The sequence below is a fragment of the Penicillium vulpinum genome, assembly GCF_028829585.1.
Source record: "Penicillium vulpinum strain IBT 29486 chromosome Unknown utg000001l_segment0_segment0, whole genome shotgun sequence".
Lineage (NCBI taxonomy): Eukaryota > Fungi > Ascomycota > Eurotiomycetes > Eurotiales > Aspergillaceae > Penicillium > Penicillium vulpinum.
Window position 1 is genome coordinate 6,229,780 of NW_026643241.1, and position 11,096 is coordinate 6,240,875.

The 11,096-nt window shown below is 46.5% G+C and overlaps 4 protein-coding genes across 4 annotated transcripts; 1 reads left to right on the plus strand and 3 right to left on the minus strand.

The window, feature by feature from the left end:
- Nucleotides 1-1,162: 1,162 nt before the first annotated feature.
- Nucleotides 1,163-3,549, plus strand: N7479_002219 (uncharacterized protein; the record flags this gene model as incomplete). The annotated part of the gene is made up of 3 exons (XM_057249916.1): nucleotides 1,163-1,717; nucleotides 1,786-2,465; nucleotides 2,514-3,549. 3 exons carry the CDS (start codon nucleotides 1,163-1,165, stop codon nucleotides 3,547-3,549), a joined length of 2,271 nt encoding a protein of 756 aa, XP_057114348.1.
- A 1,674-nt stretch (nucleotides 3,550-5,223) lies between these two features.
- On the minus strand, nucleotides 5,224-7,460 carry N7479_002220 (transcriptional regulator family TF; the record flags this gene model as incomplete). Its single annotated transcript, XM_057249917.1, has 3 exons — nucleotides 5,224-6,924; nucleotides 6,964-7,316; nucleotides 7,376-7,460. 3 exons carry the CDS (start codon nucleotides 7,458-7,460, stop codon nucleotides 5,224-5,226), a joined length of 2,139 nt encoding a protein of 712 aa, XP_057114349.1.
- A 260-nt stretch (nucleotides 7,461-7,720) lies between these two features.
- Nucleotides 7,721-8,989, minus strand: N7479_002221 (Alpha/beta hydrolase fold-3; the record flags this gene model as incomplete). The annotated part of the gene is made up of 4 exons (XM_057249918.1): nucleotides 7,721-7,861; nucleotides 7,915-8,656; nucleotides 8,750-8,879; nucleotides 8,944-8,989. 4 exons carry the CDS (start codon nucleotides 8,987-8,989, stop codon nucleotides 7,721-7,723), a joined length of 1,059 nt encoding a protein of 352 aa, XP_057114350.1.
- A 926-nt stretch (nucleotides 8,990-9,915) lies between these two features.
- On the minus strand, nucleotides 9,916-10,854 carry N7479_002222 (uncharacterized protein; the record flags this gene model as incomplete). The annotated part of the gene is made up of 1 exon (XM_057249919.1): nucleotides 9,916-10,854. One exon carries the CDS (start codon nucleotides 10,852-10,854, stop codon nucleotides 9,916-9,918), a length of 939 nt encoding a protein of 312 aa, XP_057114351.1.
- Between the last annotated feature and the right edge of the window lie 242 nt (nucleotides 10,855-11,096).

Consider the following 11,096-nt stretch of genomic DNA (forward strand, 5'->3'; position numbering starts at 1 on the left):
GTAGTGTTGGTGCGCTTGGCATGGTTGTCTTGGGGTTAGCGTGTTAATTTTCCAGACGCGAACCAATGAACCTAAAGATATGAATTGGGTATGGATACGCTGCCCAGGTGGCGTTCCTGCCAATATCTAATCTACATAGGTAATGACCATGTTTGCCACATAGCTCATTATAGAGAGTAGTGGCGAAAAGACCTATCTAAAGGAGGTACAAAAGATGAATGTGAGGAATTACAAATCTTCACACGCTTGGAAACACCTTTGAACGCGGGTGTGGGTCCAATCGGCTACTTTTTTTTCTTTTTTTTCTCGGGACTGTAATAAACCGCTACATTCGGGTGCAGCCAAGATAGGGCCTTAAGAGCTAATTAGATCTAGAGTTTGATTTATAGGTATCATGGATGCTACCAGGGGGAGATTATGTCATCCGGTTAATTCCCGACCTCCGGAGGTCATACTAGGAACTACCGGAAGTAGTAATTACGGCGTGGAGGTCCACGAGTGGCATACCAAGTATTAAAAATCTGTAAATAATCTTATTAAATTCACCAAGGAAATGCGCAATTGGAAAATACTATTTTATTTTTGTAAGATCATATCAAGTATATGGATTATAGATAGTTATAGATTTTGCATAGAACTGTACAAAGTACATTCATATGGGGCTCGAGGTCGCAACATTTTCGATCAAGACTTGGCGTTGAAGTTGCTTTATGATTGAAATTATTTCATGGAGTCCATTCATCGTGCAGAATGAGCTAGCACTTTATATTTTAGCTACCTTTTATACTCTTTGGAAGATTGGAATATAGCACATAAAATAGGTGGCCAACATCAACCGCATGTTTATGCCTCTTTACTGACCTGGGGGAATCTAGCCAACAGTGCCCAGGTGGGCCCAGCCTTTCACTCGGTACACCAACCAATAAAACCAATGATATCGAGCCGGCAGCATGAGCCTGCCAATCACAGGTGCCATTTTCTTTGCCAAAATAGTCCTATTGTAAGCTATACTCCGGCCATCAATAATTCCACCGGTAGGGAGATTTGAGGGGCTTTTCTTCCCGATCATTATCTCACAAGGCTAACTGGTTTGTGCGTCTCACTTTTCCTAGTCTCGCTTATAACTCAGCACTGACGATGAATAGCGGGCTGCGAAGTCGCAATGAGCCAAAGGCCATCTCTTCATCACTCTCCGCAGTCTGAAACACATCCATCTGTCCCTCATGATGATAAGGAATCTTTTACCTACGACACAGCTGCCGTTGAGAGCAGAGAAGCCTCGCCCTTGACCAGACTCGACTCGACAGTCTTCAATACATACTATCCCTGGAACACATCCCGAGTCACCGGAGAACAGCCAGTGAATGCCAAGGTGGCCATTCCTCGACTTGACCTTCCACTTGTAAGCAATAATGGTCGAGTCAGCCGAGCATGCCACAACTGTCGCAAACAGAAGAATAAGTGTTCTGGCCATCAACCTTCATGCCTCCGGTGTCAGGAGGCCGGTGTTCTTTGTGTCTACGTCGATGGAAAACGCGAGAGGAATGCTAGGTCTGTGATTCCCCCGAATGTATCGTCGCCCAACATATTTACCCAAGAATTTAGACAACTTACAGCCATAACGGTCCAACTACAACACTACGAGTCTCTCATGCGTGATATTTATCCCAAATTCGACGTCGAGCTGGCCAAAATCGTCGATCAAGCTCTCCAGAAAGTGAGGATAACGACCCCCTGATCCAGTCAACTGAAACCACTCCTATTGATCAACCTAACAACCCACAGATATCTAGCATTTCCCTATCATCGCCGACCGTCGCCAAAACACCAGATGAGACAGACCCATCAACCCGAACGTTTTCCTACGTGGATCATACCCTGGAGGATTTCAATGGAAACCTTTTACTGCAAGCGATTGGCTTTATAGGAGAACATTCGGCAACGGCATGGTTATACAGGCTTAGATGCCTGATCGGCCAAACAAGTTCCAATCTGGAAGGCCAGTTCAAGGAATCGGCCCGTCCCTCAATTTCTTCCTGTGGATTCTTTATGGATGATACTGGAATCCCTCTGATAAACGATCTAGATGTCTTCGCATATCCGCCACAAGCGATCGCCGATGAACTTGTGGACAGATACTTCCAAGTTGCGCATGCCTCCTTTCCTGTTGTGGGAAAAGAGATTTTCCTAAGCCAGTGTCGATCATTCTACTCGAACTCAACAACATACCCCGGAAACAGATGGATGGCGCTACTGAATATGGTGTTTGCGATATCTGCAAGACATTCCGAGCTTTCCGGCGACCAACCTCGACCAGAACAAGATCTCCATACGGTGTATTTTTCTCGTGCCTGGCGATTAAGCATGAGCGAGAGTGTACTGCTGTTGGATAATCCCAACCTGCAGCAGACACAGGTGGAGGGGCTAATATCACTCTACTTGCTTGCCATTGGACATGCTAATAGGTAGGCCGAATACCGCGAGCCTTTACGTAGCCACTGATTTTGGTTTAGGGCATGGAGAACATGTGGCATTGCAATTCAGTCGGCGATCGCGATGGGAATCCACCTTCGTAGCGAAAGCCCTAGAATCACACACGTGTCCAAAGAAACCAGATATCGGCTATGGTGGGCGCTGTACCTGTTGGACATACTCCTCTGTGTGATGACTGGACGCATGCCCAGAATACAACAGGAACACTGCACGACCCCTTTACCGGTGCCATACAAGGAGGAAGACTTCAGGGATGAGCATGTGATGAGGCTTATCTTGGATAATCAATCCAGAGGTCGTCTTATGGCTTCTCTACTCTCCTTTGATCCCTCGGTTGAACCAAACGACTCTTTATCCCATTCGCCTTCTCCACAGTCCATGCCTCAACGGGCATCACCCAGTCAACAGCTCCAGGCTAACGTCTCATTATACTTACTTTATTCCATTGACTTGGCAGCTGTGATGAGAGAAGCAATCGAGATCCTGTATTCCCCCGAAGCGGGACAAAAATCGCGGAATGACACCGAGCTGGCCATGACATCGCTTAACAGCGCCGCTGACAACTGGTTTTCTCGGCTTCCTGAGACTTATCGTTTCATGGAAACTAAGGTTGACCGGGCCTTTGTCCGTCAGCGGACAAGTTTGGCTTTTCAATACTATTCGACCAAACTTGTCATTTCGCAACCTGCCCTTCGTTCTCATATGTCCGGTGAAGAATTTCCCACTGCCATTGAAACCCCAATGGCAATGGTTTGCTTCAATGCAGCATGCCAAATGCTGGATCTCTTACCCAATGAACCAAACATCTCCTGGCTCTTGGGTTCCTCACCTTGGTGGTGTGCTCTCCACTACCTCACGCAGAGTACCGTAGTGCTCATAACACAGTTGCTCACCCAGGATCGAACGAGGGCTAGTGAAAGGATCGAGCTATCGGAAAGAGCCCAAAAGGCTCTGCGATGGTTGAGTGAATGTTCCACCAAGGATCCCTCTTTCAAGCGGGCTTGGGGTAATTTTGCGGGGCTCATGTCGTCCCATGGATCAGAGGTTTTAAAATAACTTTGGAAGATCTCTTGGCCGCCCCCCCCCCCCCCCCCCCCCGGATCCCCGCGGCTCTTTTTGCCCTTTGTTTACCTTATAAAAAACGTATTGCTGATTTCTTTTGCGTCCCAGCGTGTCATTCCTTTATTTCAGATAGATCTAGATATATGAGAGTTCAAATCTGCAACTTAGAGGGTGATGATTTATTTCTTGTATTTCTTGGCACATTTTGCGCGATATGACTCCTTAGAGAGGATATAAATCAGCCATATTGGTGAACTGAACGTGGCCGATTTGGATATTCGAGGGTATACTTCACAGCAACGATTCCGGGAATTCAAAGACTGAAAAGGTAAAAGATTCAAATTCGTTCAAATGTGTAGATAGCGGTGCTTGCCACCTAGATGGTGTTATCTCAAACCCCGGGGGCCCCGGGGGCCCCGGCCTTAGGGGTTCCATACAATGGCATACAATGACGTCAGCACTCTTCACCTAAAAAAGGCATATATACCTGAGGATCATGGAGAGGATATATAGAGAGTCTTGAATTAATTTTCACCCAAAAACTCTATACAAATTATCCACGATATAATGGCCCCAAAATACATTGTAAATGCCCTTCAAACCTTTCTCCCCTAAGCCCTACTAACAAAAACAGGTAACGTTTCAAGATTCAGTTCCCACTGAGCAGATCAATGACTACATGCGCGATATTCACGAAGATGGCGGTGCTGTCACAAATAGATTTCCGGATATGATTGCGAGGGGCTTTTCGTACGTATCCTGTCCACAGGGGCTCTCGATGGGACTTCTTGCTGATGTACCTCCTAGAGCGTATATAACAGACTCAGTCCTTGATAGGATTCATTCAGATTCTGTGATTGATTATATAACGCCCGATGCTTCCTGAAGCTATATCTTGCCCAATCCCTCCATGATCATAATACCTGTATAGCTTTAGCATTTTCACCCCTTCTCATGCCGTATACCTACCTAATGACATAATTTGTAGCAAAATGATCAATCTGGATACTTGTTTGCTGCTTTTAGTAGCGTACGTGTAAATTTTTTAAAATTTTTGAATTTAGTCTACATGCTGTTTTATGTCTACATAGAGTGGAAGATGGTGAATCAACAAGGCTATGAACATACAGTGATTTAGACGGATATTTGCCAAGGCTCTATTTAGCTTGGGGTAAGCTCAAATGGTGGTTACCAGGTTGTAGCAAGCTACTACTAGTATTCCCGGGCTCAAATTGTGAAATTGTGACATGGGGTAAAGCGCGGGAAACCAATGGGGTAAATGGGGGCGGGATGTTAATGTGGGCCTCCAGCGTATTTGATGGTGCTATTCTGTGGGTGCTATGAATGAGGGCTTACATGTTGATCAGGGTGGCAATACATAGGTTTAACCTCTAGCTTGAAATTTCTGCTTGGGTCAAAAATCTCATATCCGATGAAGGGAAAGTGAATGGCGAAGAAAACAATGGCTGACAAGAAGCCAATTAAAGTTGCCTACTTGCTAGTCAGACCAAAATATTTATCAAAACAGGACTACTCAAGGTACGTCTAAAAAGCCCCCAAGAGTACTTTGTATACGACCAAAAAAGTGACCGAAACACCAAAATGAAGCCAAAAGAAAACAAAGCTCGCATTCGGCACAGTGAAACCCGCTCTACTTGCACGCGTTCGTCATAACCCTATATCCATACTTAAACTATCCCAATCAACATCATGATCGGCCAAAAATGGAGTTCGAAACGTGAACTCAGAATTGAGAGCCCAAAACTCGGTATTCAGATCTAAGCCCAAGCCGGTATCCGCCCATTGGGCTGTTTCGGCAACCTGCTCATTTGTATAGCTGGCGTCCTGGATCGTGCCCATCCATGAAGAGGACGGGTAATATTGCCCAGGAACGGTGCTAGGCAAATCTGGCACTGGTATAGTACGATCTGTAAAAACTTTGGTTGACTGGTTGGTGAGAGCATGACGTTCAAGGTATATCGTGCCGAAATAGGGAATATCAAGCTTGATGCGACTAGGCCTTCCATTCTCATATTGATGTCCTTCTGATGTGTTAAGTGGTAGGGGTTCGGTTCCCATTCCTATTCCCTTGATAGTCTTCAAAACACGCAACCCTCGAGTTGCAATATTGTCTGGAACTGTGTTGGATAGTTGCTCTAGAACAGCTATAACACGGTCGATAGCGATGTAGTCTTCTTTAGTAAATTCCTGTGCACCAAATGGCCCGAATGCACTGATAATGATTGTCGTTGCTGTAGTAAAGGCCTGGAAATCAAGAATCTTCGAGTCAAACCCATTTTCAGTGACGCGTCGGATGTTGACATAGCAAGTGATGATCTGACGGCAGGCTTGAAGACAAGTTTGCCGATTATAACCATAGCTATTATCAGTACCTGACGCCAGGAAGAGAGGCAGGTGTAACCAAACCATGAGCTGGTAGTGCCATAGCCGAGAGTGAAGCGTTAGTAAACAAGCAGACCGCTCCGTACACTTGCCCGGCGGAACATTGTCGGGTGACGCGAAAGGAGGGACCTTCAGCAATCGTAATTGCGCATCGATGCTCTGTGTCATCTGCAGCATGCCTGGAGTGACCTCTGTGAAGTTCTGATTGCGGTCAATGATTGATCCGGCTATTCGAGTAAGTGGGTGTAGAACGGATGCCTTGTGAACGGGCAAATCTCGAGAGTCGCTCAGGTTGGACTGGTATAGATCTATTGCAGCATTTGATATAGCTCCATGTACTCCAAGAATCAGTGAAAAATGCCGGTCTACCATGAGAATGTGACTCCAGATGAACGTAGCCCGGCGTTGAAACTCTGCGCTTTCATTTGGAGCTGGTTCAGCACGGTGGAACCCCATAATTTGAGCGATGTCTGCAGCCCGACGATAAGAAAGCCATGCACTTCGCAGCTTCCCATCATTGCTAAAGATCAACCCTTGCAGAGCCAAGCACTCGAGCCCATCGATGCAACTGACAATAGAGTCATCAGAGCATACGAACGTGGAAACACGGGCAACGCATTCTTCAATTAGGACCCATGATAGGCAGGGAAGCCCGAGAGATGGTAAATCAAGCTCTGAAGGGAGTTGTTGGAGACACAGTGCAATCCACAGAATGGCCTTACCAACCACAGCCGGGTGGCTGTTTGAAAGGGTTTCCTTCGAGGACGAGACCAATGATTCATCATAATCTTTGAATAATTGTACGCGCATAAGCCACCAGCTACTGCTAGCCTCTGATATGATCTTCAATGTCTTCTCGGAGGGTATCAAGGCTATCAGATCGCGGCGCAGTCTCCCCCAGTCCCGGTTGATTGTGCCATATGGTGTAAAATCGGGCACAACGCCGTCCGATCGTTGGAAACCTAACTATTAACTAGTAAGCGCGAGCTCGAAGCCATTTCAGACCCCGCTACGAGTTATCACACGAACTGTTTCGTTGTTAAAAAGAGACAAAACTGGAGCATTATCCGGAGCTGGTGTCACGGTCGCAGGACTCGATTCGTTATTGGGTTCCACTGAATCTATAGGCGATTTTGAGTCCCACTTTTGATTACCCCCTCCATCGACTCGTATCAACAGTTTCTCCAACAGTTTCTCAACCCGAGCCATCCGCTCGTTCAGATGGGTCCGGTCCGACTCGCGGGGATTCTCAGGTTCCGGGAATTCTTGGCTGCGACATGGCAGTCCCCGAGCGAGACATTCTCTGCAGCTCGGGTCGCTATCAGATGAAAAATTGCAGCGAACTTTGCGATGTTTGCCTATGTGGGCAGAAAACAATCGTTAGGGATAAATCATCCATAACAAGGGGCTCTTGTACATTGCCAGCAACTGCGGGTCCCCTTTCGGATCTTCTTCCGAGGCTCATCACCGGACCGCTTCTGTGGATCGTGGATCGAGTGCATCTCGCGGAAAAAAAAAAAAGTCTCACTAGTCACATAAAACGCGGGTGGCAAGAATCTGAGTGGTAAGAAGCTGAACTGGAAATTATATTCATAAGTTGTGCAGTCAAGGTCAGGGAAACTGGGCGCCGAGGTGGCGACACATCAAACAAAGCCCTGAAACCTGATCGAGTTGGCGCTCTCTGACCGCCCACTCGACTGAAATTTGTGAGATGCATTTATTATTATATCTCACTACCTTCATCTTGACTCATTTCCCCATTTCATCTCGAAAAGGTCTGGTTCAGCCATGATGCCATCGTTTCGAACTGCAACCCAGGGCGTATCTTCAAAGCGAAGTCCGTGATTGGCTCAGCGTGGAATTCTCGCGGTACAATACTAATGCTCACATCAGGGAGCTCGGCCTGCGGATGACAAATCGTTAGAGATAACACGAAGCTTGGGGAAATCACCTCACCTTCATCCTCTCAACCATCTGCCTAATCGGATCTAACAGCACTTCGTCTCCTCCCGCACCAACAAAGATTCTTGAAACAGGGATATCTTTCCACCAGCCCACTGGGGCTTTAGCCGGGCAATTGTACTCATCTTCTGTAGTCTGGCCCAGAAATACCCGTGCCCAGCTATTCAAAGACTGGGCCAAAATAAGGTCTTTACCCGCGTTTGCGATGGAGCTCGCGTGATCAGTTCCAAAGTCAACCCAAGGAGACAACAACATCGCTCCTCCAAGGGGTCCATCAACTGAGAATCTCGGTACGATCACTTGGGGATGCGGATGAGTGAGATGTGATAGTAGCGCAAGTGCAAGATGAGCGCCCGCCGAGTCACCCTGAAGAACAATATCTGATGGTCGCTTCCCCAGTATCTGGATGGCGTACCGTAAAATGGCAACGGCCTGTTGCAACTGACAAGGCCATCGGGCCTGTGGGGCCAGACCATAGGCAAGTAACAGCACGCCAATGCTTTTCCCGTGTTGCTTTATGTGTGCGGAGAGTGCTTCGAGATAGCTGAAGTGGCCTGGTAGCGCAGGGAGGCAGTAACCGCCACCGGGAAAGTAGATGATCAACTTTTCGGCAGCAGGGTCTCCTAGCCAGAATGCCGTTGTACCTTCGGGGAGAACGAGTATGTTGGGAGAGGTCTTTTGCTGTTTCATGTGGATTTCGTAACTTTTCTGAGCGAAAGTAGAGGGAAGAACAAGTCTGCGAGGTAGGTTTAGAATTGTTTCTTTGTCCCAGGAGAGGCCTTGGATATGTATCTAAGTATCTTTTCTGGGTATTGATGTTCAAACTCACTGTAGCTGCTCTATGGATGCATTTTTAAAAAGGGCACGCATAAAAGACAGTGCAATATGCTTGTAGGCTGTGGCACCCCCCTTTTGACCACGGAATGGAGCAATGATGGCAGTCCATATAGCAATGGCAACTAAATGCAAGGTGCATTAGACGCTTGCTTTATCAACATTGGGTATCTCTCATTGGCTACTTACGGGACTTGGCCACTGCAATCCCTAGACCTAACAATAAGAGAGCCATGGGGCAGGAAGAGCGTGGATTATTTCAAATCGGTTGGAAAATATTGGGCTCACAAAATGCCGTGGGTTGAGAATCTATGCAGAACTTTCAAAAAAAAAGAGAGATTCTGTTGGGTCTCGGTGCAGGGAGCTTTGAGTATAGTGTGGCAGATCCACCGAGTCGGCGGAACAAAGCCTCAGCCGTAGACTGATCGATCGTTTTTTTCTCCCGGGTCTGCAATACGCTGGGGTGATGTGCAAAGGAAAAGAGGGGCGAGAAGAAGAATAAGGAGAGAATGAACCTGGGATTGCTAAATTTTAAGGTGAATGAAGAGTTATGATAAAAAGTGGGAAGGAAATTGCGATCTGAAACTGGAAATGGACTGGCTGCCCGAGGCCGTGTAACACTACTAAATGCCCCCCCTTCCTCCAGGGGTCAGCTAAATTATAGTATTGACCTATGAGCCCTCATATTTGGAGTTAAGATATGTTTGTTTGGTATTCCCTATGCAGCATCCATGTAACTAACAAGAAGATGGATGGATCTACAGGAAAAGGCAACATATTGGGACATTTCAACCCTACATAGAAAAGGAGTCGATTACGGATACTGCATGCTAATTATATTGAAAGAAGTATTTATGTAGATCTATTTTATTTTTCTTTCTTCATTCTAGTCACGCCCTGCAACGGAATTGGAAACCAATTAGTTAAGTGAAAGTCATTATCTGTGTAATTATAGGTCAGGCCAAGGAGATTTGGAGAGGACAGAAGAAGCAGAACTAACATTTTAGATGAAGAATACAGAATAATTACACAGAGTTAGGAAAGCAGAAAAGCGTTAGATACATAAGGTGATTTGGCGAGCAAAGCCAGACGGAAATAAAATACAAATAACACGGACAGTGATGTATTTTCGCCCAATCGTCAACATCCAACTTAATGGGACTATTTTTTCTGGATTTTTTTCGGCCCAGTATCTTCATCTTCATCTTCATCATCGTCCTTCTTGCGCTTTTGCGCTTCAAGGTTTAGTCGGCGGCGTACTGCCGCCCTTGTCTCAGGACCTGTGTAAGCGGTACTAGTGGACGCGATACTGGGAGCCGCAGGGGTTTGAATCGGGGCCTCAGTCTCCTCAGTCTCCTCAGTCTGCTCCGTCTGCTCCGTCTGCTCAATATCCTCAATGGCAAACTGCATCTGCAATACCTCGAACGAACTAAAGGTCCTGATTCGTGAAATCCGGCGTGTCCCACGTTTGAAGGCCCCCAAAATCAAAAATGCCATATTATGCCCAAGGGCTGTCCCTAGCAGCGCCTCAAATTCTGGGGTTCCAGGCATCCAATCACGTATCGCGTCATCTGGCCAAGCGAGGCCATTAGATCCAGTGTAGATCTCGTCCTGCACAAACGAACGGGTATCCGTATTGCAAACGTCGATCAAATAGACGTACTGCAGAGTATTGATTGGGAAGAACTCCTCGTAAATGGCCTGGGAGACTTCTGACATGCGGAAACCTTTTGTCCTTTTTATTTCCTCAATGATTAGGACCCCAGGTGCAACTTGTCCTTCCCATGTATGGATATCACTGTATCTAGGGTCTGGTGAAGCGTCAGTTTCATCTATAGCGACCTTTTCCCATGCCCCACCTGTTGGTCCCATTATTTCGAGTCCCGCAAAATCGGCTTCAATCTGGATCGGAATATAAGGACTCAGGTCCATATCTATTTCTAGTTGCTTCGCTTTCCTGAGGTCTTTGAATGTCAGACTAGAAGGCAGAATTGGACATTTTTGCGGGGACGGGTCAGATGCTGGGGATTCGATCCTCTGCTGTAATAATTGGCCAGCGGCTTGTCGCTCGCTGTATTTGAGAGTGCTAGATAGCGACATTGGAGAGAAGTTGGAAATTTTGAATTTGCACTGGTATGAAGATTTTTGTAGAAAATGTGAGATCAATCCAAGGCCAAAAATGGGTATTGATGTTTTCTCTGTGTCAAACAGCATTGATAAATGCGAACTTGATGAACTGATAAGAACTTGTAGGTTCTGCACTTCGAACTAGACTTTGAGGTCTCTATTGAGGGCCATTAATAGATAATGAACAAAGAGAGGGACCCGAAAGAATCGAAATC